The sequence below is a fragment of the Labeo rohita genome, chromosome 25 (genome assembly GCF_022985175.1).
Source record: "Labeo rohita strain BAU-BD-2019 chromosome 25, IGBB_LRoh.1.0, whole genome shotgun sequence".
Classification (NCBI taxonomy): domain Eukaryota; kingdom Metazoa; phylum Chordata; class Actinopteri; order Cypriniformes; family Cyprinidae; genus Labeo; species Labeo rohita.
Window position 1 is genome coordinate 21,359,000 of NC_066893.1, and position 27,992 is coordinate 21,386,991.

Consider the following 27,992-nt stretch of genomic DNA (forward strand, 5'->3'; position numbering starts at 1 on the left):
ATGATCCCAGCTGAGGAAGAAGGATCTTATCTAGCGTAACGATCGGTTATTTTCATTAAAAAGAAAAAACAATTTATATACTTTATATACTTTTTATACTAGATAAGACCCTTCTTCCTCGGCTGGGATTGGTTACAACCGCATTTGGGATTGTTTGAAACTGTATTTAAACTACATTTTGGAAGTTCAAAATCGGGACACCATATCAGTCCATTATATGAAGAAAAATGCTGAAATGTTTTCCTCAAAAAACATAATTTCTTTACGACTGAAGAGAGAAAGACGTGAACATCTTGGATGACAAGCGGGTGAGTAAATTATTTGTAAATTGTTGTTCTGGAAAGTGGACTTCTCCTTTAACCATTAATTATGAAATTTCCAAAAATGCTAATAACTTTAGTTTGCATTAGCCTACTGTAATGATTTTATGATGATTTCTGTTGAAAACCTACTTTTTCAAACTTCTCCTCAAACGTTGGTCCAGTTTTCACCAAAATCAAATCAGATCATCTTCAGACTGTGCTGACAAAATGTTATAGATGTAGTGTCAATAGACATTACCATTTTCGTATAGTGATGCAACAAATTTGAGGCATGATGCCAGACTACGTCTGAGACTGTATCTCTGCAAAGCTTTGACATATTAACACCAAACTTTGTACAAGCAATTGTCTCCATACACTGACCATACCACATCGATTTGATAACAGCGCCACCTATTGGTCAAAAGGGATAACCCATTAAATCATATCACTAGTGGTTGTTTTTATGATTTTGTCAGCAATTTTGACTAAAATCATCCTAAAATGGCTGTAATTCCTCATTGTTTCAGTTGGTTTGGCACTCCGTGCCATGCTTGGCCCCGCGTTTGCTGCTTGCAGCTATATTTTAATTTAAATTTAGTTAATTTTTCGTATTTAATATTGGGGGCATCCAAGTTATTTTACACATTTGACATTTTTAAAAAACAAAAAGTTATATAATAGTTATTTTCCTTGGTAATTAGTTACTTTTATAATGGTTACTAACTCAGTTACTACACTGTAAAAAACAATTTGTTGAGTCAACTTAAAATAATTTGTATCCTGGCTGCCTTAAAATTTTAAGTTCAGTTAACTCAAAAAAAGTTTATTCAACTTGAAATGTTAAATTATACTAAGTGACAACTTAGATATTTGAGTTGAATCAACTTAAAATTTTAAGGCTGCTGGGTTACTTACCCATCTGTTAAGTTTAGCAAACACAAATATCTAAGTTGTTACTTAGTACAACTTAACATTTCAAGTTGACTAAACTTATTTTAGTTGACTGAACTTAAAATATTAAGGCAGCAGGGTAACAAATTATTTTAAGCTGACTCAACAAATTGTGTTTTTTATTTTTTACAGTGTATTTGTGAGAAGTAACTAGTAACTATAACTAATTACTTTTTTAAACATGTCCAAGACTGGAAAACAGATTCTACAAACCGCAGAATTAACACTCCAAAGAGCCGATCTGTCTTCCTCCTAATTCTTTGGCGAAATAAAATCATCATTATCATGTTAACAAGGACTTTACTCTGTAAAACCAGAGTTGTTAGAAGCATTTGCCAGAGTTACATTCATTTACAGCTCAAGATGGTCTGCCGTTCTGTTCCTGGATGGCGTATTTGCGAGACAGCACGACGTTGTCGTAATCAAAGTTCTCATCCAGATGGAAAGGAACAACCTCCTCGCTTTCATCCTGGAATGACAAAAAAAGGTTAATGAAGGATTTTACACAGCCTTTGTGAAATGCAACAGAAAGTGCATCTCAGTCCCTGAGTTACTTCTCAAGCTTGACTGCTCTGGTGTGTGTGTACCTGATTCTCAGCTGCACTGGGAGTGTGTGTGTTCTGGTCTATGAAAGTCGAGGAGATCTCCAGCAGTGTGCGGTGACAGAGCGATGAAGAGGAGACAGCTATCAGATCTTCTTCAATCTCACCTGGTAGTGTGGATGTGGCTGACAACACAACAAGATACGCATGAATAATCAGCAGTCCATCAGCATTCATTTACAAACTGTTTCTTCTTTTAGAGTGAATGCGTAAATAAACCATCTCTTCTCTGACACGCTCATTATTTTCTTTGGTAATATTTATGTATTCATCTGTTGATTTGGTTTTATACTGTTTTGATGTATGTTTAAATCTGCTGAGTCTTTCTTCTTCTCTGTATCATTACTTAATCATGGATATGTTTTAACTGTTTGGTTTTAGTGTGTCGATACATGTTTTATTAGCTGTAGACTATTACGATTGTTGTTTGTGATACACTGTGGGTTGGCATTTTAAAATCTGGCAAGGGACAAATGATAAAAAAATAGTCTGTTAGGCAAACTCTGGCTTGTTTACAGTGTCTGAGTGTTGATTAATGAGCACTGTCCCTATTAAAACTATGAATAAAATTCTGTCGTTACTGATTGACTCTCATGTCGTTCGAATCTCTTTCTTTCTTCCCGTGGAACACAAAAGAAGATGTTTTGAAGAATGTCTGTGTTGCTGGACGGTTACTACACAATGAAAGTGGATGATTGTCAAGCTCAAAAGTATGACATAGACAATATTCTGTCTTCTGAATCCATTTATTCATTTTTTAATGGCTAGTTATGCTTTTCTACAACGTGGGAAAAAGTGAAATTGGAAAAAAAATACATAAACGCTGAGAAAAGCTTTTTTCTACATGAGTCTCAACATAGGCACAAATTTGGGAGATTAATTAGTAAACCAGACCATCCAGAATTAATTGAAATTATGAAAAATAAACATGTTATGTTATTATATGTAGTTTTTGTTCAAAGTGTAGTGGACAAGTTAGTGTTTTTTCTCCATTTCAGATTTTTGTTTTGTTTTCCTTTTCAGGGAAAAAATAAAACTTACTTTTATTTTACTTTTCAAAAAATAAAATTAATAGTAATAATAATAATATTATAATAATAATTTATTAATAAATATATACATTTAAAGCTATTTTTTTTTACTTTTGTGTTTTTGTTTTGCCATCATTTTTCTTTGAGAAAAATAAAATTCAATTATTGATTTATTTATTTATTTTTGTTTCGTAAACTGATAAAAGGGTACAATCTGTAAAAAATAAATAAATAAATAAACCCTGAGACTTGTGTATGCACAAAAAACTTTCACTTTAGCTATTTCTTGTGAGCAAGTGAAAGTGTCAAGCAAAAATTTGGAAGATTCATTAGTAAACCAGACCATCCAGAATTAATTGAAATTATGAATTATGAAATAAACACATTTTATGTAATTATATGTAGTTTTTGTTCAAAGTGTAGTGAACAAGTTAGTGTTTTTTCTCCCAGTTTCAGATTTTTGTTTTGTTTTACTTTTCAGGGAAAAATAAATAAATAAATAATCTAAATAAACTTACTTATATTTTACTTTACAATAAATAAATAAATAAATAGTATTTTATGAATAAATATATACATTCAAAGCTATTTTTTTTAATTTTGTGGTTTTCGTTTTGCCATCAGTTTTCTTTGAGAAAAATCTAATTCAATTATTGATTTATTTATTTATTTTTGCTTGTTTTTTGTTTCGTAAACTGATAATGATTTGTAAAAAATAAATAAATAAATAAACACTGAGACTTGCGTATGTACAAAAACTTTCACTGTAGCTATTTCTTGTGAGCAAGTGAGATTCTCAACATAGGCAAAGATTTGGGAGATTCATTATTAAACCGGACCATCCAGAATTAATTGAAATTATGAAAATTAAACACAATCTTATGTATTTATATGTAGTTTTTGTTCAAAGTGTGGTGGACAAGTTAGTTTTTTCTGCTGGTTCCTCTTTTTACTTTTGGTTTACTTTTCAGGGGAAAATAATAACAATAATAATAATAATAATAATAGATGAATATATATAAATTGAAAGCTATTTTTTACTTTTGTGTTTTTATTTTGCTATATATATATATATATATATACATATATATATATATATAATTTTTTTAGAAAAATAAAATTCTAGTTTGTTTGTTTGTTTGTTTTGATTTTTTTTTCTGTTACAAGTCGTAAACTGATACAAGGTTACAATTTGTAAAAAAAAAAAAAAAAGTAAATAAATAAATATATCATAAGACTATTGTGTATGCAATAAGATACTAAATGTTTCAGCACAGGTGAAGATTTGGGAGATTAATTAGTAAACCAGACCATCCATAATTAATTGAAATTATGACAATGAAATACATTTCTATGTAATTATAAGTATTAAATTCTATATATTTTTTAACAAGTCATAAAGTAAAAATTGTAAAACAAAATAAAAATAAAATAAAAAATTACAAATAAAAAATAAATAAATAAATAAAAGTTAGGTAAAAACTTAATGAATAAATTAAAAAAAAAAAGTGGAAAAAAAGAATAAATAATAACAATAAATAAATAATAAATAATAAATGTGTATGGACAAAAAAAAAACGTTCATGTTTCAGTTTCTTGCAAGCATTATTCGCCAAAGAATTAGGAGGATTATTTACTAAATAAGACCATCCAAAATTAACTGAAATGATGAAAATTTAATACATTTAAATAGATACATTAAATAGTGTAGTTTCTGTTCAAATTATTGTAGACACGTTTCTGCAAGTTCCTGTTTTTAATTTTGTTTTACTTTTCAAAGAAAATAAACAAATAAATAATAATGATAATATTTAATGAATAAATAAATACATTTAAAGTTTTTTTTTCTTTTGTTTTTTTGTTTTAGTTGTTGTTATTTTTTGATACAAGCTGTAAACTGGAAAAAGGTAAAATTTGCAAAAACAAATAAATAAACCCTGAGACTCTTGTGTATGCACAAAAAATGTATTATATACAAACAGGTTTTTTTTTTTTTTCCCAAATGTCCCTTCAGAAGTTCTGTAAAAAATCAAATTTGTGTTTATGCATATTCAAACAAGAACAAACATATTGCCAAAAATTGATGATTGGAAGGAGTTCACACGTTCTGTATGTATGAACAGAAGCCTAAATTAGATTTGACAGCTTAGAACTCTGAAATTCAGCAAAACATCTTCGGCATTTCTATCCACCTTATTCTTCCCATAAGAGCGGATGTGGCCATTTGTAAATTAAATGGGTCTGGCGTTTCATTCACATCCAGCTATTTTTAGCTGTACAAAACTAGTGTATCTTACCATATAATTTTAATGTATTATCTAAATTATAAACACACTAGGTTGTAGAGCCAACAGATTTATCGTTTACTGCACTTTGTGTATCATTATTACGAACCGGAAGTCTTGCCCTTTCACACAGAAAACCACATTGAACAATCAGAATAAGACTGATGTGCTAATAAGCTGTTTGCGGCCCGTATATCAATGAATTTTTGGAGTAGTTTATGAGTGTGAGAGAAAGACATCAGGCCTGGCAAGAGCTCGACTGATGCTGATCTTAATTAAACCGCTAATTACTGGCACCGTGCAAGTCATGGTCTCAGCTGCCGGGTGAGGAGCAGGCATCTGAGTGCATTTCTGCATGTCTGTTTGAGTGTATACAACACCATATGTGTGTGTGACTGGAGAAACCCCACCCACCTACAGCTTTCAGAACAAGGTGGTCTCAAAAACAAGGCCATTAACCAGCTCGCTAAAGAAACACAGGAAGATGCTTCACGCCGCTAATGAATCTGAAGGCTGTTGCTGTAACGGCGTGCCGTGAACCTCCGTGACCGGTGCACAGAGGCGTGTTTCATTAAAACCCCAGATACCAGGTAGCTCATCTTGAGCCCTGATCTGCTTTGACCAAAACCGCCTTCACCTCGACCCATTTTAAGATTCATCTGAATGCTGAACGCCGGTGTGTCACTGAACTCTTATGTAAGATTGAGTAAAGGGGCGTTCACAGCAAGTTTTCTTTATTTTTTCTTTAATTTTGCATTTTGGTTTAGTTACTTTTAATTGTGCAGAAATAGTTTTCATTTTATTGTTTTTAAGAATGAAAGGTATAGTTTTATTTTTCATCTCTTCTAATATAACATTACAAACTGCTTCAGTCACAAACAACTGTGGTGTTTTAGTCTTCAGTGAATCAATGTTTTTAGTTTTTGAATGAATTTGATTCACTGATTCACTCACTGAGAAAGCCATTTGTCTTCTTCTTGAATGACAAATTTATTCAGTTGACTAAATAACTGATTCACTTAAAAAACATTCACAGTAATGACAATGTAGTCTGTCATCGAGTTTATGTTTACTAAATGTAACATACAAAAAAAGTGATTGATCCTCCTGAACAAGCAGTTCTTTTTTGGCAGAATTCACCAATAATCAATTATAATTTATTAATCAATAAATTAATTTAATTTAATTTAAAATTTACTGTTTTGTCAGTTCCTCATTTTAATTTAATTTAATTTAATTTAGTTTAATTTATATTTTTTGCTAATACCTGATTTCATTTTTATTTTACTTTGACTAATTTTACCTTGAATTGAACTGAATTTAATTTAATTAATGTGTTTGCTAATACCTGATTTAACTTAGATTTTACTTTGATTTTAATTTAATTTTTTTTTTTTTTGCTAATGCCTTATTTACTTTTATTTTACTTTGATTTTAATTTAATTTAGCTTAATTTAATTATTTAATTTAAAAAGTAATTTTAACTTTACTTTGATTTATTATTTTTACTTTTTACTATTTTACTTTTAATTTAATTTATTATTATTTTTGTTAATACCTGATTTAACTTTTATTTTACTTTGATTAAATTAAATTAAATTAAATTAAATTAAATTAAATTAAACTAAATTAAAATCAGAGTAAAATAAAAGTTAAATCAGGTGTTAGCAAAAAAAAAACTTAAATTAAATTAAATGTAATTAAATTCAAAGTAAAATTAAAATCTAAGTAAAATAAAAGTTAAATCAGGTATTACCAAAAAATAACTAATTAAAATTTTTTTTTTTGCTAACACCTAGTTTAACTTTAATTTTACTTTGATGTTATTTTAATTTAATTTAAAATTTTATTTTCTGCCAATTCCATATTTATTTTGCTTTGATTGATTTTAATTTTACTTTATTTTAATTTAATTTCATTAATGTTTTTGCTAATACCTGATTTCACTTTTATTTTACTTTGATTGATTTTAATTTAATTTCATTTTATTATTTAATTTTTATTTTATTTATTTTTTGCCAATTCCTGATTTAACCTTTATTTTACTTTGATTTTATTTTACTTCGAATTTAATTGAATTTAATGTTTTTGCTAATACCTGACTTAACTTTTATTTTACTTTGGTTCATTTTAATTTGACTTTGAATTTCATTTCATTTCATTTAAAATTAATTTTTTGCCAATTCCTGATTTATTTTATTTTACTTTGATTTTAATTTGACTATAATTTGAATGTAACTTTAACTGAATTTAATTTTAATTAATTTCGATTTCATTTGAATTATTCTTTGCAAATGTCTGATTTACCTTTAATTTTACTTTAATTTAACTTAAATGTTTTTGTTTTGCTACCTGATTTAACTTTATTTTTATTTTATGTTTTGCCAGTTCCTAGTTTAACTTGTACTTTGACTTTAATGAAATTTTTACATTTAATTTAATACATTTTTAAACCTATTCCTGATTTAATGTTTATTTAACTTTTCAAAAAAGAGCATTTTTTAGCAACTTTTTGCCCTAATATAAGCTAGCAAACTTGTAGCAGCAAACAACAAAAGTTTTTTTTTTTTTTCTTAATTTTTGCCTAATTTTCAACAACAATATTAGGATTTTTACAAAACTTTTAAGACCTGTTCATGATAACTATAAAGATAATGATAAAGATATAGTTCTAAAAATCATCCTCAGTATTAAAGAATAGCAGAATCCACACCACTGCTATAACGATAAAGGCACATAGAAACAATATCGCTGAAATCTCTTTCAGAATTATTTTTTCCAGCTAATGAATGATAAAAAATACTGACACCCAATCAGAATCAATCCTTCTATCACGAGCTAATGAATTTAAAGAAAACAGAATAAACAGACAACAGATCCGCTGGTGTGGAAGCTAATATTTAGTTATCTTTATACTGTCAGATTTTTAAAAGTTATGACACCAAACTCTTACAACATTAGGACATGAACGCCAACAACAACCAATGGTACGACGATATTTTTACCATCTCCAATAAGCAGTGGCATGATTATTCATGCTAATTAACTTCAAGTTCAGCATACATCTTGTTGCTATTCAGTGGATATGACTGACATTACAAACACGCCAACTAATGACTTTTACATACACCCTTTCCTCTGAATTAACACTCTGATCACAAACAAACACACCGAAAAACACAAAAGCCCTGCTCCAAACAGTAAGCCTCTCCAATCAAAAGAGGCTTTCTTTCCTCGCACTATTTTATTTATTTTTGTATTAAACTGGTCATTGGAGTTTAAATGAGCCTCTCCGGCACCGCAGAAAAGAGCAACTCATTACAAGCCTGCACAGCAAGCGTTAAGCCTCGCCGAGCGAACACTTGCCCCCGGCTCTAATGATGAGGGAGCGGTTTGGAATTTGCATGCATTGAATATGTGTAATAAATGGTAATATATTTAAATCAAGCTGTATGACAGCTCTAATTACAAAAAAGAGCATGCACATGATATCCACTAAACCCTATTAAAAGTAAGGTGAGCCCATGCAATCCTCACATATGCACATGAAAAGAAAATTTAAGCCAGCATGCCTCAGATTCCCATTTTAAAATACATCCATACAGGTGATGCCAATATGTCAATGTGTATTATGTGAATTTTATATGAATGTGTGATAGATCCAATTCAATTTGAAGCTGCTGTGAAATAAGAAAAAGATGACAAGAATACTCAACTATGTGCTTTACATAATAAAGAATTTGTAAAAATGTAAATAAAGACTCTAAATGTGCATCTAGGCCACTGTAATCTACATAAACCAACTTTGTGTAAAGTGTTGTGCATTTGAATATGAGAAATACACACCTGTAGTGCCAGCATTTTCCTCTTCAGCCTCCGAATCTTCCAGATAATTATCGAACTACCAAGGGGGAAAAAATTAAGTTATTTTAAAATTACAGTTGATCAGAACTAGATAGTAAAGTTTGTAGACAAACCAAGTTGGCTTGAAAAAGCCTAGCCAGAAAGTTAAAAAAAAAAAAAGTGAAGTTTGAAGGTTTCCGGTTCAAGTTAGAAAAATTAAAGTTCGAATGTTTTGAAGGCAATCTCTCTACCAGAAAAACTGACAGACAGAAAAACAGATTGCTAGGGTACCTGGGGTGGTTTCTAGGGCAGTTGCTAGGGTTACTAGCATGTTGTTAGCATGTTTCTAGCATGACTAACATGTTATTACACTATAAAAAAACAATTTGTTGAGTCAACTTTAAATAATTTGTTACCTGGCTGCCTTAAAATTTTAAGTTCAGTCAACTCAAAAAAAATGGATTTAACTTGAAATGTTAAGTTATGCTTAGTGACAACTTAGATATTTGAGTTGATTCAACTTAAAATTTTACTTACTTACCCAGCTTTTAAGTTTAACAAACACAAATATCTAAGTTGTTACTTAGTACAACTTAACATTTCAAGTTGACTAAACTTATTTGAGTTGACTGAACTTAAAAATTTAAGGCAGCAGGGTAACCAATTATTTTAAGCTGACTCAACAAAATTGTGTTTTTTGTTTTTTTTACAGTGTAGCATGTTTTTAGCACGATTAGCAAGTTACTACCACATTATAGCATAATTAGAACGGTACTAGCGTGATTGCCACATTACTAGCATGTTGTTAACATGTTTCGAGCATGATTAGCAACTTATTAGTACAGTTCTAGCATGATTAGAAAGTTACTAGCATGCTGTTATCATGTTTCTAGCATTATTAGCATGTTTCCATCACAATTAGCAAGTTATTAGCATGATTTTAGCATGATTAGAAAGTTTCTACCATGTCAACATGTTTCTAGCATTATTAGCATGTTTCCATTACTAGCATGATTATAGCATGTTATTAGCCCGTTTCTAGCACGATTAGCAAGTTACTAGCATGATTGAAAAGTTACTAGCATTGTTTAGCTTGATTAGCATGTTTTTGGCCTGTTTCTAGAGTGATAAGCAAGTTAATAGCATGATTCTAGCACGATTAGCAAGTTATACCACGCTATTAGCCTGTTTCTAGCACGATTAGCAAGTTACTAGCATGATTATAGCATGAATAGAAAGGTAATAGCATGATTACCACATTACTAACATGTTGTTGACATGTTTCTAGCATGATTAGCAACTTATTGGCATGGTTCTAGGGTGATTACAAGGTTACTAGCATGATTAGCAAGTTACTAGCATGTTGTTAGCATGTTTCTAGCATGATTAGCATGTTTCTAGCTCAATTAGCAAGCTACTAGCATGATTCTAGTATGATTAGCAAGTTACTACCATGTTGTTGACATGATTCTAGTATTATTACCATGTTTTAATAACAATTAACAAGTTACTAGCATGTTTCTAGCATGATTAGCATGTTTCTAGCTCAATTGGCAAGCTACTAGCATGATTCTAGTATTATTAGAAAGTTAATAGCATGATTAGCAAGTTACTACCATGTTGTTGACATGATTCTAGTATTATTAGCATGTTTTAATAACAATTAACAAGTTACTAGCATGATTCTAGCATGATTAGCAAGTTACTAGCATGATTCTAGCATGATTAGCAAGTTACTAGCATGTTGTTAACATGTTTCTTTCTAGCATTATTAGCATTGTTTCCATCACATGTTTTTTTTGTAGCATGTTTTTAGCACGATTAGCAAGTTACTACCACATTATAGCATAATTAGAACGGTACTAGCATGATTGCCACATTACTAGCATGTTGTTAACATGTTTCGAGCATGATTAGCAACTTATTAGTACAGTTCTAGCATGATTAGAAAGTTACTAGCATGCTGTTATCATGTTTCTAGCATTATTAGCATGTTTCCATCACAATTAGCAAGTTATTAGCATGATTAGAAAGTTTCTACCATGTCAACATGTTTCTAGCATTATTAGCATGTTTCCATTACTAGCATGATTATAGCATGTTATTAGCCCGTTTCTAGCACGATTAGCATGATTAGCATGTTTCTAGCTCAATTAACAAGCTACTAGCATGATTCTAGTATGATTAGAAAGTTAATAGCATGATTAGCAAGTTACTACTATGTTGTTGACATGATTCTAGTATTATTAGCATGTTTTAATCACAATTAACAAGTTACTAGCATGATTCTAGCATGATTAGCAAGTTACTAGCATGATTGATTATAGCGTGATTAGAAAGTTACTAACATTTTTAGCATGATTAGCATGTTATTGACCTGTTTCCAGAATAAGCAAATTACTAGCATGATTCTAGTACAAATAACCAAGTTACTACCATGTTGTTAACATGTTTCTTTCTAGCATTACTAGCATGTTTCCATCACAATTAGGAAGTTACTTACATGATTCTGTTTCTAGCATGATTAACAACTTATTAGCATGGTTCTAGCATGATTAGCAAGTTACTAGCGTGTTATTATCATGTTTTTTTACCATTACTAGCATGTTTCCATCACAATTAACTAGTTACTAGCATTATTCTAGCATGATTAGAAAGTTACTACCATGTTGTTAACATGTTTCTAGCATTATTAGCATGTTTCCATCACAGTTAGCAAGTTACTAGCATGATTTTAGCATAGTTAGCATGTTATTAGCCTGTTTCTAACACGATTAGCAAGTTACTAGCATGACTCTAGCATGCTTAACAAGTTACTAGCATGATTATAAAATGATTAGAAAGTTACTAACATGTTGTGAGCATGGTTTTAGCACGATTAACATGTTTTTAGCATGTTTCTAGCACGATTAACAAGTTAGTAGCATGATTATAGCATGATTAGAAAGGTACTAGCATGGTTAGCATGTTACTAACATGCTGTTGACATGTTTCTAGCATGATTAGCATGTTATCAGCATGTTTCTAGCATGATTACCACATTACTAACATGTTGTTAACATGTTTCTAGCAAGATTAGCAACTTATTAGCACAGTTCTAGCATGATTAGAAAGTTACTAGCATAATTTAAAAGTTACTAACATTTTTAGCATGATTAGCATGTTATTGGCCTGTTTCCAGAATAACCAAATTACTAGCATGATTCTAGTATAATAAGCAAGTTACTACGTTTTAACATGTTTCCTTCTAGCATAATTAACGTTTCCATCACAATTAGCAAGTTACTAACATGATTCTGTTTCTAGCATGATTAGCAAGTTACTAGCGTGTTGTTATCACTTTTTTAACATTACTAGCATGTTTCCATCACAATTAACTAGTTACTAGTATTATTCTAGCATGATTAGAAAGTTACTACCATGTTGTTAACATGTTTCTAGCATTATTGGCATGTTTCCATCACAGTTAGCAAGTTACTAGCATGATTTTAGCATAGTTATCATGTTATTAGCCTGTTTCTAACACAATTAGCAAGTTACTAGCATGATTATAGCGTGATTAGAAAGTTATTAGCATGATTAAAAAGTTACTAGCATTTTTTTTTGCATGATTAACATGTGATTGGCCTGTTTCTAGAATCAGAAGCAAGTTACTAGGCATGATTATAAAATGATTAGAAAGTTACTAACATGTTGTTAGCATGGTTTTAGCACGATTAACATGTTTTTAACATGTTTCTAACACGATTAGCAAGTTAGTAGCATGATTAGAAAGGTACTAGCATGGTTAACATGTTATTAACATGTTGTTGGCATGTTTCTAGCATGATTAGCATGTTATTAGCATGTTTCTAGCATGATTACCACGTTACTAACATGTTGTTAACATGTTTCTAGCAAGATTAACAACTTATTAGCATAGTTCTAGCATGATTAGAACGTTACTAGCATGATTAGCAAGTTGTTAGCATGTTTCTAGCATTATTAGCATGTTTCCATCACAATTAGCAAGATATTAGCATGATTCTAGCATGATTAGCAAGTTATTAGCATGTTGTTAGTATGTTTCTAGAACTATTAGCATGCTATTAGCATGTTGTTAGCATGTTTCCTGTGCCTGAATGGAAGCTTAAATTAGTTTAAATTGATTAGTACATAGAAGGGAAAGCTTGATCGAGTCTATGGGCTTCAGTGTGTTTACATTAGAATGTTTGACATTTGAAGCTTGAAGAGTCTTGGATCATTTGAACATTCCGTCAATGTAAGTCTACGGGATTTTTAATCATCAGTTTCACAAATCAATGTCAAAAGATACAGCAACTACCTTCAGAATAGTCTGAAGGTCTTGGCCGAGTTTGGTGGTTGTAGTTTTAAAGCTTTACATACAGTTTAAATTTCGGCTCAGAAGAGAAAGAAGTTTAAATAGTAGATCAGTCAGTTGGCTTTTTCAGGCCAACCCAATTAGCAACTTTGTGCTCAAAGGAAACATTGTTCTTCAGACAAAAACTTAAAGAATTAATTCACTCCTGAATGAAATTTTCCTAGTAATTTACTCTCCCCCATGTCGTTCAAAATGTTCATGTCTTTCTTTCTTCAGTCGAAAAGAAACTATGGTTTTTGTCGAAAACATCGCAAGGATTTTTCTCTATATAGTGGACTTCAATGGGGATCAATGGGTTGAAGGTCCAAATTGCATTTGAAAGCAGCTTCACGCATACTTTGGTTCAAAAAGGTATGGTAGAGCGAAAAACATCCAATTTTCTCCTCCAACAATGCTGTTTTACCTTTTTTGAAAAGGCCATTGGACTTTCTCGGCACGTTTACTTTGTATTGTTTTTAGAAAAAGTCAGATTGTTTCACTAAACAAGACTCTTATTCCTCAGCTAGGATTGTGTAGAGCCCATTGAGGATGCACTGAAACTGCAATTTGGACTTTTAACCCACCGATCCCCACTACATGGTAAAAATCCTTGAATGTTTTCCTCAAAAACCTTAATTTCTTTTCGACTGAAGAAAGAAGTAAAGTTAGCCTAGCATACTGTAATAAGCTTATAAACACAAACATTAATTAAAATTGTCCTTGTCCTCTTCTGAATGAAATAAAAGCACATTTATTTATTTTTAGGCATCTCGGATGAACTGTTTACCTTCACAGGTCTATCCGGAGCAGAGCCTGACGTACCACCCAGTCTCCCTCCAACACAACCGCCATCCAACATCACCTACACGAACACACAAACTCATAAACTCACCATCTCATTTCATTTAATGATGCTCTGAAATGACAGCAGCCGTGTGAATCGGACTGATTACAATCAAAACAACATTATAATCAATACAGCTGTTTTTCTCTTCTGGTGGCAGGGAGCTAAATAATGCAGAGGCTTTTTTTAGCATTGACTGGCCTGGGATGTTAGCTGACGTGCTTTGCGTTATTGACAGTAACCGGTGCTGTGGCTCGCCAGAGCCCCACTGAGATCAATACGCAAGCCAGGCGGGAGTCTTAAGCACCGCTCACACAGACAGACAGAGAAGCAAAACACACATCGCAATGAAGCCATCCAATACACTGAGAGAAAAATTCCAAAAGTCTTGTGAAGGAAATACATCAAAAAGACAGAAAATAAAGAAAAATGGGGAGTATTTTTAGTATTTTGAGTGGTGCTTGCTCATACTAGACACAAAGCTTCAATGCTAAGTTGCTTGCTAAGGGGTTTCATGCCATTTTCAGTGTGTTGGTACTTTGTGTGGACGCATTTTGAAGAAAGTGGTGCTTTTATATAAAAAAAAGTTGCAATCACAAAGCTAGATTGTTTTGGGAGGTTGCTGTAAGGTTGCTAAGAAGTTCTAAGTAAAATTTAAAGGGGTCATCAGATGCAAACTTCACTTTTACATGTTGTTTGAACATTAATGTGTGTTGGCAGTGTATGTACAAATCTACCCTACAATGATAAAAATCCATGCAGTTGTTTTTAATTAATCTGTAAAAATAATATCCACTTTTTCAAATCGAGCCATTCTCAGATGCCTGTCAGTGTGCCGTCACACCGAGACAGGCCGCTCCCACGATAGTTGATTGACATGAGCGTCTTACCTCAGATCAGCTGTAACAGTCCGACCTCCATTGTTTTGATGCCGGAGCAGGGATGTAAGTGTTCTGTTGCTGAATGTAATAATGAACATAATAGTCGTCATTTACTCCCGACATCTGAGCCGCTGAAGATGTAGTGGATTACATTTGTTTGTGAAGGGTGTTCACACTATGTTTGCGCAAATCATTTGTGATCCAGCTTCACCCACAGCAGAAGTGAGTATAAGGGGTTTTTTTTATGAATCTCTGCTAAACGCGCTAAATGCGGCTAAAGTAAACAATCTCTCAGAGCAGCTTGTCGCTCCACAGAGAGAAGAGAGGGGCGGGGCGAGCAGAGCTCATTTGCATTTAAAGGAACAATCCCTCAGAATGGGATGATTTTTGCAGAGCTGATTTTGGCAAGGTAAAAATGGTGTTGTTTTACACAACCATTGAGAATTTTTAACCACAGTATATTATAGACTTTTCATTAAGACCCTAAAGAATCATATCAACTTGTGGAAAATGGGCATCCGATGACCCCTTTATCATGTTACTATGTGGTTGCAAGCAGTGTTGGGGTAACGCATTACAAGTAACATGAGTTACAGTTGAGGTCAAAAGTTTACATACACCTTACAGAATCTGCTAAATGTTAATTATTTTACCAAAATGCATGTTATTTGTATTCAGTACAGACCTGAGTAAGATATTTCACATAAAAGACATTTAAACATAGTCCACAAGAAAATAGCTGAATTTCTAAAAATGTCCCTGTCCAAAAGTTTACATACAATCAGTTCTTAATACTGTGTTGTTACCTCAATGATCCACAGCTGTGGGTTTTTGTTGTTGTTTTGTTTGTTTTTGTTTAGTGATAGTTGTTCATGACCCCCTTGTTTGTCCTGAACAGTTAAACTGTAGTGAAATCCTTCAGGTCGCACAAATTCATTGATTTTTCAGCATTTTTGTGTATTTGAACCACTGATCTAAATATAATGACTGGATCGCTCATTGCGTTCTAAACTTCCGTCAGGCAGTGAAGCCACCGGAAGTGTTCGATCCGCCATCTTACTATTCTCTACCGGCAGAGAGCACCATTGACTCACAGCTAAACCGCTGACCTTAAATCACCCGAATTAAAGCGTATCATTCACACAGGACTAGTTTTTAGGATATGTATACGTAAATTTTTACTTAAAATGTTATTTGCAATGTTTATCGTCTTTTCGAGCAGGATAAGCGATGTTTTCCAATCGTTCAGGTGGGTGTGTCAGCTGCGCACTTGCCGACACAGTTAACTGATCCAACACAAAATAGATTTCTTTACGTAAGGAATTATGCAGGAAATATTAAACATGAACATATATGTGGTATTAGTATCTGAAATTGATTCGGATATACAATAATACATTACAAGCCTCTGTTACTATACTGCTCTATGTTGTATTAAAACTCAGATATTGGAAATAAAGCTTGATGTCTTTAAATCCGTACCATTATGTAATTAGTCAGTGTTATTTCTCCAAGTTATGACTGAGCAACTTCTATTTCAAACTCTTAAAGATCATGCAAATTCTGTTATTTTAAGTGCCTTAAATTATTATCTGACAATTTCAATGTAAAAACACGAATAGACGCAAATTTGTGCCGAGCAGGGCGAATGATGCGTTGTGGGTGGTTGATAGAGCATTGCAGTATAGTTTTGAGTGAATTTTTTAACATCTCTATATGGCTACTGTTGATATGTAGCTGCTAGTCCATATCTGTAGAAAAGGTGACACCATGGTGCTAGGATGCAAGGACTAAAGAGTGTTTTTATATGGTTGCTAAGAAATTTTGAGTGAATTTTAGCCAGTTTTAGGTGGTTTCTAGGGCATTGTTAAGTAGTTACACTACCAGTCAAAAGTTTCTGAATAGTAAAATTTGTAATGTTTTTTAAAGAAGTCTCTTCTGCTCACCAAGCTTGCATTTATTTGAAAACATTTAAAATCTTATTGTTCAAAAACTTTTGACTGGTAGTGTGCCTACTGGACCTAATCTCCCTAATATTCTAGTCCCTTCATATGTCTATGAGCTTTTTTTCTATTTCCACAAATGGTGCCTACCCCTAATCCTGAGTATAGGAAAAAGTGATGTTACCCTTGGGAAACAGCTCCAAAAAGGCAGATAAAAGAGCCAATTACACGTAAGAAGGAGCTGTATGTGTGTGTGATAAATAGAGAAATGGCTAATGAAGAAGACTTTAACTGTGACTGAAGATGAGTGAAGGAAAGGTCTGTCTGACTGTCGTTTCGACCTGTGTGGATCTATAAGGTGCTGACCTCTTCCTGATCAGCAGTCGGTGAGCAGCGATTTGCCTGTCCCATCCGTCTGTATACACTCTCCTCCATCTCTGTCACTTCATGCTCTCTTTGTCGCTCTCGGCTGCTGTCCATCTCTCTCTGGGACGGGTCTCCATGTCCTCTAGGAGCAGTCAATCGTGGATCACTCACATTCTCTGCAATAAGATACGACAGTAAAGACCACAGGCTAGGATTCACAGACGTATCAGAGAAAAGAAGATGTATGTGGTGTTCAGTACGCTCACCTGGGGTCAGGTACGTGAAGGTGGAAAGGAACTGCTCATACGTTTGCTCCGGGGAGTTGCAGAACTGCTCCAGAGCTTCAGTTAAGGCTTGGTCATGATCGCCCACAACTGAACCGTTAACTAAACCAGGCATCCTGTCAAACCTATGCACGTTCAGAAAAAAAGAGATACAGAAAGAATCAGTAAGAGATTAAGCATATTAAAAATGTCCTGGCTCTTCTAAGCTTTATAATGGCAGTGAATGGGTGTTGAGATTTTGAGGTCCAATAAAGTGCATCCATCCATTATAAAAAGTACTCCACACGGTTTTCTTTACAAATCCTCATTTTGTACTTCTAATTTGTGACCAGTGTTTTGGAGTATATTTAGAAAAGGCTACATGTTCTACTGTGGTATAGCACATACCAGGCAAAAACTTGAAGATAACCAGAGCGCCTGTACCAGGCGAAATAAAAGACGAAGTACTGGTTAATTTTTTTTTTTTTTTTTTTTAAATGATGAAGGGGTCCTGTTAGGCTGCACTACTTTACAGGTCACTTATTGCCAGTGATATGCATTATAGCTGCATTAGCCCTGATTGCAATGAAATTATCATTCTGAAGTTCAGCTTAATTACAATCAATGATGGCTGGGAAGGGGGGCGGGCAGTGATTGCCGTGACATTAAAACATAATGAAGAATGGCGTGATGATCGTCAGAAACTCCGAGCTGTCGCTGTGTCATTCATCACGAACACGCCCTAGGGAAAGCCGTCTTCAGGTGGCACAACATTAGCAGGGACAGAAACAGGTGCTACACTAGAGTTTAATTACTCTCCTCTATCAATAATACAGCGCAAATCCTTGCATGGCTTCAGGCCTCAGCTGTACTGTTGGCTGACTTCTTTCTTCTCTTTTGGAATACGACCATACTACTGTTTCTGCACTATGCAGTGCATAGGCTGTGCGGTATGTGCATTTTCTCTACAGTGCCTTGCGAAAGTATTCATACCCCTTCATGTTTTTCACATTTAAACTGCTTTAATTAAACTGCTTTAGCTTTTTCCACGTCAATCTACACAAAAACAGAATTGTCACAACTTTATAAATTTAATAAAAATAATAAAACAAAAAGTATTCATACCCTTAACTCAATACTTAGTTGAAGCACCTGTACAGCCTCAAGTCTGTTTGGGTATGATGCAACAAGCTTTGCACATCAGCATTTGGCAATTATTAGCCATCACCTCTTCACCTCTCAAGCTCTGTCAGCTTGGATGGGGGCAAATGCACATTTTCAGGTTTCTCCAGAAATATTTGATTGGGTTCAAGCCCAGGCTGTGGCTGGGCCACTCAAGGACATTCACAGAGTTGTCTATAAGCCACTCTTGCTGTGTGCTTAGGGTCATTGTCCTGTTGGAAAGTGAACCTTCTGCCTAGTCTCAGGTTACTATTGTTCTAGACTGGGTTTTCATTAAGGCCATCTCAATATTTCAGAGCAATGAGCTTTTCTTCTACTGACGAGTCCTTCAGTCTCTGCCGCTGAAAAACAGCCCCACAGTATGAGGCTGCTACCAGCACACTTTACTTTTGGGAGAGTACTCTGCAGGTAATGAGCAGTGCCTGGTTTCCTTCAAACATGACGCTTGGAAGTGAGGTTCAAAAGACCAGAGAATTTTGTTTCTCATAGTTTGAGGGTCATTTAGGTGCTTTTTGCAAATTCCAAATGTGTTTTCATGTGTCTTTACCAAGGAGAAGATTGAGTTTGACCACATTGCCATAAAGACCGGATCGGTGGAGTGTTGTCCCATCTGCATATATGATCATGGAGCTCAACTAAAGTGACCATCAGGTTCCTGGTCACCACTCTAACCAAAGCCCTTCTCCATCAATTGCTCAGTTTGGCCAGGAGGCCAGCCCTAGTAAAAGAACTAGTTGTTTCAAACTTCTTCCATTAAGGGTAACGGAGACTACATGCTTCTGTGAACCTTCAATGCGGGAGAATTTTTTTCTGAACTCTTCCCCAGATGTGTGGCTTGGCCCAATCCTGTTTCTGAGCTCTACAGGCAGTTTTTTGACCTCAAGGCTTGGTTTTTGCTCTGATATGCATTCTCAGCTGTTAGACGTGTGCCTTTCCAAATTATAACCATTCAATTGACTTTGCCAAAGTTTACTTTACTCGAAGTGTAGTAACATCTACAAGCAATACGAATGGTCCTGAGCTAAATTTAAACTAAGGGTCCCAGATAAGGGTATGAATACTTATGCAATGGAATAATTTAAGTTTTTTATTTTTAATACATTTGCAAAGATGGTAAAAAAAAAAAAAAAAACGTTTTTTGCTCCGCCATTATGGCAGCAACATAACAAAAAGTGAAAAAATGTAAAAAAAAAAAAGTATGAATACTTTCGCAAGGCACTGTTTGTATTGAACACCCAGATTTGCCCTAAAGTGCAGTATTCACAGTGTTGCCAAGTCCACAATTCGTGCGGAATTGGGCTACTTTAACACTGTTGCCGCAGGTTGTTTTTCATGTCCACGGGTTGAAACGATCCCAATAACGTGATATTTAGCACCTGGAAGGGGAATTTTACCAGTGGAACCCCACCAAAAAACGTGCGTTTTACCCCCCAGAATGTGAGTTTTAACACAACTAAGCTAGTTTTGGGCTAGTTTTGAGTAGCAATTGGGTGGGTTTTGTTGTGAAACCCTGCCAACCCTGAGTATACAACACATGCGTCGTGGTACTCTCTGAATGTGTGTTGGCTGAAGTCATTATTTTTGTTTTCTTTGCATTTTCATAGCTTCGTAAAAATATAGTTAAACCACTGATGTCACATAGACTATCCTTACTACCTTTTCGGGCCTTGAAGATGGTAGTTGCGTTGCTTTCAGGGTTGCCAGGCATTCGCAACAAAACCGCCCAACTGCCACTCAAAATGAGCTCAAGACTAGCCCAATCGCGTTTCGAGGAGGGTCCCCTTTCTAAGCAGGGTCAAAAAGCTCTTGCACTTCACCAAAATATCCTAATTTGTGTTCCGAAGATGAACAAAGATCTTAGGTTTGGAAGGACATGAGGGTGAGTAATTAATGACAGAATTTTCATTTTTGGGTGAACTACCCCTTTAACTAAATAATAGCCCACACAAGAAACTACATAGGCCTACTATAACCACAATGGAGTCTGAAAGTAATATCTTCCTTCATTACAATGCAAGCATTTACGTTTTGCTGTTGTTTGTTGCGTTTCAGTCTCCCTCTCCATTTCCACCCGTCTGTTTCATTGTGACAGAGCTGGCAAACATCTGCATTCATTTGCCGCTGCCGTATGCAAATCCGTTTCAGGACTCAACAGGTTTATTTTACAGCGTCGGTTAGTGTGAACACCGGCATGTAAGTGCGCTTGAGCAGGAGAATAAAGCTCTCCAGTGCGCTCGGAGACACCGGAGGAATTCTTTATTTTGTGTTGCGCCTCAGGGGAGTCGCTGAGCCTCCTCTTCATGGCCCTGCTCTTCAGACACAGGTGCTCGGCTGTTTGTGTTTTTCACTGTTCTTCCAGGCACTCGTGGTTACGTGTCTTTGTTTTGCGCTCTCACACACACATCTTGGCCTCCAAAACAAACACACAACTGCACGAGGGCTCGCGCACTCACGCACAGCCCCCCAAAACACAAAAACATTATGCTAATGAGGCAGGCACAGCTGTTCCCTTCTTCTCCCTCTCTCTCTCTTTCTTTCTCTCAACAACAGTCGCCTAATTTCTCCCGTTTCTTTAAAGAGCCGCCAAGCAGAAACAGTTAATGCAAATATAAGCCTGCGGGAAATAAGGAGTATTTTTACAAATCCGAGCTACCCCTCCTGCCAAAATCTGATGTGTGACTCACGCATTCGGTATTCGGTGTAATGAGAGTGAATCATTCCGCTCCTCACCGAACCCGACGCCACAGAGCACTCAGATACACAGAGACTATTTTAACAGCACATTACACCGAGACGTGCTACACTGTCACTGATGCAGTATGAAGAGTGTGATTATGGTGTCGAATGCAGGTCATAAAAAAGAAAAAGAAAAAAAATCTGTGGGATTGCACAGTGGCCTATATCAGGCAGGACACATGAATGTGAAATATCTGTACAACGTGATGCATTTACAGCCAATTATTTGATATTTGAGTTACATGCCAGTTATAACTTAACTATATTTGATGTTTAAAGGATTAGTTCACTGCCAGAATAAACATTTCCTGATAATTTACTCACCCCTATATCATCCAAGATGTTTATGTTTTTCTTCAGTCGAAAAGAAATTAGGTTTTCGAGGAAAACATTCCAAGGTTTTTTCTCCATATAGTGGACTTCAATTTAAATGCAGCTTTAAAGGGCTCTACATGATCCCAGCTGAAGAATAAGGGTTTTTTCTAGCAAAACAATCTGTCATTTTTTGAAAAAAATAAAACCAATATACTTTTTTACCAGAAAATCCTTGTCTTGATGCGTATTCCAGCCTTAATGCATTAAAGGAGAAGTCCACTTCCAGAACAACAATTCACATATAATGTACTCAACTCCTTGTCATCCAAGATGTTCATGTCTTTCTTTATTCAGTCATAAAGAAATTATGTTTGTTGAGGAAAACATTTCAGGATTTTTCACCATATAATGGACTGCTATGGTGCCCAAAGTTTGAACTTCCAAAAAGCAGTTTAAACATGGCTTCAAACGATCCCAAATGCGGTTGTAAACGATCCCAGCTGAGGAAGAAGGGTCTTATCTAGTGAAACAATAGGTTATTTTCATTCAAAAAAATACAATTTAAATACTTTTTAAACTCAAACGCTCGTCTTGTTTTGCTCTGCCTGAACTCTGTATTCTGGCTCAAGACAGTTAGGGTGCGTAGAAAAACTCCAATCATATTTCAAAAATCAACTTCAAAAATCATTTCAAAATCAACCTACTTCGCTGCAGAAGTACCAACCCAGTCTTTGCAAAGTGAACATACAAAGAAGATCAAACACCCTTAACAAAAAAGGTAAAACAGCGATATAGGATGATTTTGAAGTTGAGGGAGAACATCAGATGGGAGTTTTTTGACATACCCTAACTGTCATGAACCGGAAAAAAACAGAGTTCAGGCAAAGGCAAGACAAGTGTTTGACATCAAAAAGCATAGAAATCGTATTATTTTTATGAAAATAACCGATCGTTTCGCTAGATAAGACCCTTCTTTCTCGGCTGGGATCATTTACAACCGCATTTGGGATTGTTTGAAGCTGCATTTAACCTGCATTTTGAAAGTTCAAACTCGGGGCACCATAGAAGTCCACTATATGTAGAAAAATCCTGAAATGTTTTCCTCAACAAACATAATTTCTTTACAACTGAAGAAAGAAGGACATGAACATGGTGGATGACAAGGGGGTGAGTACATTATCTGTAAATCTTTGTTTTGGAAGTGGACTTTTCCTTTAAGTAATCACGTTGAAAAAGTCATGCACAGTTCTTCGACTATGTACTTTGGTTTAAAAGGGTAGGGTTGGGCAAAAAAATCCATTTTGCTCAAAAACCTTTATTTCTTTTCAGCTGAAGAAAGACAAACATGAACATTTTTGATGAAATGGGGGTGAGTAAATTATTAGAAAATTTTTATTCTGGAAGTGAACTAATCCTTTAATTAAGTTATAACGGAACGCTGGTGGGCGGGGAAACTCAAGATGATGTCACGAAAATAGAAAATAAAGTAATTTTCTTATTTCTTAAGTTTCTTATTTCAACACATTCTCACTCCCAACCTGTCACATATTGAGGCTTGGTCAGGACTCCTTGGCTTCACTTTTTGATGGACAGGGTACACCTCTGGCATAATTTTTTGACATGCAGAGTCGTCCATTGCATTAAATATGGAACTGTTGATGTCAATATTCTGACACGAAAGGCATTGGGAATTTTATCGTCATGATTAATTTACATATTGGGTAATAATTTTGCCATTATTGCATATATGATGGTGTGTGTGTGTGTGTTTATTTCAATGTAAATAGTCAAAGCTATTTTTTTTTACATTACACTACACTTTTATGAGCACGTAACTGAACCCCTGCCCCTAAACCTAACTATTTGTCAATGTAAAACACAGGATATAAAAGGCAAATACAACTACAGTCACACTTTATTTTAAAAAAGTATTAACATCCCACGTCTTCCAAGGCAAAATAATTGATTTCTGAGAGGAATAGACACTATCGCCACCTCTAACCTCCGTAAAGCTTATCCTGTGTGCAGCCTATGCACAAATTTAAAAATTACCACCAGAAAGTGTTACAGTACGTCAGCTTTGGGTGTGGAATGCCATTGGCTCGCGTGTCGCAGTAACGATTGCGTCATGCTAAACGGGAGTATCTTTTTGAATATATGTATGGGAACGAGATCATTTTCAGCAATTAAACCCTTTTGAATAACTCTTTTCTTTGCATGAAAATATCAGAGGACTTGGAATGCAATGCGAGTTGTTTGTAATACTTTTATACTGCTTTTTATGGTCAGTTTTTGCAATAAATATCTACCATATCTACTATACTATACATTTATTTGCCTGTTGCATGTTTTATATTGTTCAGAAGTGGGTAAGTTAAGGGTAGAGGTAGGGTTAGGTGTTCCAAAATATCTATGAAAGTATAAATTTATATTAAATTATTTCTATTTTTGCAAATGCATGCAAACCATTAAATCCGACACATAATGCAAACAGCTAAAAGCAACGGAGGATCCTGCATGTCCAAAAGTGACGCTAAAAGGATACCCTGAGCGTCAAAAAGTGACAGCAAGGGGTCCTGACCATGCTTCAATATGTAGCAAGTTGGGAGTAAGAATGTGTTGCTTATTCTCACTTAGGCTGCATTTATTTAATAAAAAAACTGTAGCATGCTAGCGTATTGTGAGATTTAGATTAATACAATTTAAAATAACTATTTTCCAACTGTTTTCTTTTTTACTATTATAAAATGTAATTTATTTCTGTGATGCAAAACTGAATTTTCAGCATCAATACTCCAGTCTTCAGTGTCACATGATCTTTTAGAAATCATTCTATGCTGATTTGCTGTTTAAGAAACGTTTCTTATCACTGTTAATGTTGAAGCTGCTTAATATTTTTGTGGAAACCGTGATACTTTTTCCCCCTTTCTTTTTAGAATTCTCGATTAATACAAAGTTCATAACTAATGGCATTTATCTAAAATAGAAAGCTTTTGTAATATTATAAATGTTCACTTATATATATATATATATAAATATATAAAAACACATTCTAAAATAAACTACATTATAGCGTGTCGGTGGTGTTAATTTGGGAAAAAAGGACAATCCATACTAACTCTTGCACGATTGATGCAGTATCTATGAGATTTGGACTGTATCTGTTAGGTGAACAAATACTCAGCTGTAAAACACCAATATAAAGTCCGTATTAATACACAGACCAATGGTGCACCAACTTTGTGTTTGTTTTCATTCAAACTTGTGAGAGTTGTGCTCAGACACCTGTTGTTAGCAGCAGTTACAGGCAGTTAACCTCAAGATGAGCCAGTCAGCCTTCACAAACACTGAGCCTCTGCCACTGTCACTAAACCATTTGCTTTAATATCTCAAATAAAACTTAGCAGCACCAAAACAGTCCCCAGTTTTCGGAGTGCATTGACCAGAAGGTAAGAAATATACATGTTATTAGAATTAATATTATTCTAAGACTAAATACGAAATATTTATAAATGTATGTGATGTATTATGCGTATAAAGCAAAACACCTAGGTAATTACATTTTTATAACATAATTATTTTAAATATATATTGATTTTAAAGCTTCTTATCTTTCTTTTTGCACGTTAGTGCAGCACTAATGTTGACAGCCAGAGCTCACTTGTTTAATAAGATTTATCTTGCGAGTTTAATTATGTAAATACAGTAAAACGAATGTAATAAGTGTACAAATGAGAAACGCTGATAACTGTTAGAAGAAGATAAGAGAATAATAGCATTCAGAGCTCATAAAAACATCTCAGACGTACCGTTTGAATGTAGAACGAGAAGCGGCAGTTTCGCAGTGGATGCTGGGTAATGTAGTCGTTTGATTGTAAGCTTTACATGATTCTCTATGGGAAACGGGATTAAGGAAAACTACAACCTGTTTCCTCTGGGAATGTTTCTGTGTTTTGAGGAAAACCGAGAAAGAGATATATGGTTCCGCGTTTTTTTTTTTGTTTTTTTTTTTTTACTTTTATTTTGAAAAATATAAATAAATACTACTCTTAACATTACGCTAGCATGCTAGTCCTAATTCAGTCACGAACTATGCAATTTACATTAAATTTCTCATGTAATATTTGACAATATTTATCTTCTACAAATATTAAAATAATCCATTTTAATGTTTGTTTTTCATTGATATTTTACACAGCTCTCTGCAAAAGATGTCCTTACAACCTCTGACTGCTGTGAACTGTGCTGGTCTTGTGCAACCAGGCTTCTCCTTATTAGAGCTGGAGGGTGATGTTTACCTCTTTGGTCAAAAGGGCTGGCCGAAACGCTCATGTCCGACTGGGATATTTGGTGTGCGCATAAAAAAAGGAGAACTTAAGCTGCGTGCCATTTCATTTTCAAACAACTCTTGCTATCTCCCTCCCCTCCGATGTCCTGCGATAGCTCATTTCGAGCCTCGTGATGGCCGTCCTGAGTGTTACCTCATTCATGGTGGCCGAACACCCAACAACGAGCTGTCTTCGAGTCTCTACATGTTGAGCGTAGACAGCAGAGGATGTAATCGCAAAGTCACATTGCGTTGCCAAGAAAAAGAGCTGGTTGGAGATGTCCCTAGCGCTCGATACGGCCACAGCTTGAGCGTGATCCATAGCCGTGGGAAGAGCGCTTGTGTTTTGTTTGGTGGCAGGTCCTACATGCCCCCTACTGAGAGGACCACGCAGAACTGGAACAGTGTGGTGGATTGTCCACCACAAGTCTTTCTTATTGACCTAGAGTTTGGTTGCTGTACGGCCCACACCCTCCCCGAGCTCACGGACGGCCAGTCGTTTCATGTAGCTCTTGCAAGAGAGGACTGTGTCTACTTCCTAGGTGGCCACATCCTCAGCTCTGATTGCCGACCTCCTCGTTTGATCCGCTTACATGTGGAGCTTCTCCTAGGAAGTCCTGTCCTCACCTGTAGTGTCCTTCATGAAGGTCTCTCCATTACCAGCGCCATAGTTGCTCCTATTGGCTATCATGAGTACATTGTTTTCGGCGGCTACCAATCCGAGACTCAAAAGCGCATGGAGTGCACGTACATTGGCCTGGACGATGTCGGAGTCCACATGGAGCCTCGCGAACCTCCGGAGTGGACCAGCGAGATAACCCATAGCCGTACTTGGTTTGGTGGCAGCCTGGGCAAAGGAAGTGCCTTCATTGCAATCCCCTCAGAGGGAAACCCAAACCCACCTGATGCCTATCATTTCTACCTGGTGAACTTCCAAAAGGAACAAGATGGAGAAGCATCAACTCAAGGATGCAGCCAGGAATCCACTGATTTTGAGGATTCTGCTCCTTTGGAAGACTCTGAGGAGCTTTACTTTGGCCGGGAACCTCATGAGCTGGAGTACAGCAGCGATGGAGAAGGTGACACCTATAATGAGGACGACGAGGAGGATGAATCTCAGACGGGCTATTGGATTAAGTGCTGCCTTACCTGCCAGGTGGACCCCAACACCTGGGAGCCTTACTACTCTACTGAGCTCACCAGACCTGCCATGATCTTCTGCTCCAGAGGTGAAGGTGGACATTGGGTGCATGCCCAATGCATGGAGCTTCCTGAAAGCCTGTTGCTTCGCCTCTCGCAAGACAACAGCAAGTACTTCTGCTTGGATCACGGAGGCCTGCCCAGGCAGGAGATGACTCCACCACGCCAGATGTTGCCAGTGAAGAGAGTCCCAATGAAGATGACCCATCGCAAGGCGCCAGTTTCAATGAAAATGACCCCAGCTAAGAAGAGCTTTCTGCGAAGACTTTTTGACTAAATTGTTGTTCTGTTCTCTTATGTATCATAACAATATGTTTTAATTGCTTTATATTTACAGAAAATTGGAGAGAGAAATGTGTTTTTCACAGAAACAGCAGTAATGTATTGTTAACTGAATGAATATGCTTATTGCAGTTTTTAAAAACTAAAGCAATTTGTACAAGTCTTCTTTGTTGTTGCTAAGCTGATGATTTATTGCTTTTTTAAAATGTGGGAGTAAAGCTTATAAAGTGTGTTTTTCTGCTTAAATAAAGAGAAATAATTTAAATGGATTGTGTT

General features: G+C 35.1%; 2 protein-coding genes across 3 annotated transcripts; one reads left to right on the plus strand and one right to left on the minus strand.

Annotated features, from left to right (window-relative positions):
* Nucleotides 1-25,784, minus strand: iftap (intraflagellar transport associated protein). 2 transcript variants are annotated; one of them, XM_051099864.1, is made up of 7 exons: nucleotides 25,717-25,784; nucleotides 17,678-17,820; nucleotides 17,412-17,587; nucleotides 14,165-14,239; nucleotides 9,021-9,075; nucleotides 1,844-1,983; nucleotides 1-1,725 (listed from the first exon to the last, which is right to left on the minus strand). In XM_051099864.1, exons 2-7 carry the CDS (start codon nucleotides 17,808-17,810, stop codon nucleotides 1,615-1,617), a joined length of 690 nt encoding a protein of 229 aa, XP_050955821.1. In that variant the 5' UTR covers nucleotides 17,811-17,820; nucleotides 25,717-25,784; the 3' UTR covers nucleotides 1-1,614. The 2 variants fall into 2 exon arrangements, with proteins under 2 accessions (XP_050955821.1, XP_050955822.1); XM_051099865.1 differs by lacking the exon at nucleotides 14,165-14,239.
* Nucleotides 25,220-27,944, plus strand: rag2 (recombination activating gene 2). The gene is made up of 2 exons (XM_051099853.1): nucleotides 25,220-25,356; nucleotides 26,106-27,944. Exon 2 carries the CDS (start codon nucleotides 26,119-26,121, stop codon nucleotides 27,709-27,711), a length of 1,593 nt encoding a protein of 530 aa, XP_050955810.1. The 5' UTR covers nucleotides 25,220-25,356; nucleotides 26,106-26,118; the 3' UTR covers nucleotides 27,712-27,944.
* Nucleotides 27,945-27,992: the final 48 nt, after the last annotated feature.

Coding starts and splice junctions, on each gene's coding strand:
- rag2 (XM_051099853.1), top strand. CDS start 26,119: ATGTCCTTACAACCTCTGACTGCTGTGAACTGTGCTGGTCTTGTGCAA.
- iftap (XM_051099864.1), bottom strand. CDS start 17,810: ATGCCTGGTTTAGTTAACGGTTCAGTTGTGGGCGATCATGACCAAGCC. Junction 9,076..14,164: donor CTCCGGATAGACCTGTGAAG/GTAAACAGTTCA, acceptor CCCCCTTGGTAG/TTCGATAATTATCTGGAAGA. Junction 1,984..9,020: donor GGAAAATGCTGGCACTACAG/GTGTGTATTTCT, acceptor TTGTGTTGTCAG/CCACATCCACACTACCAGGT.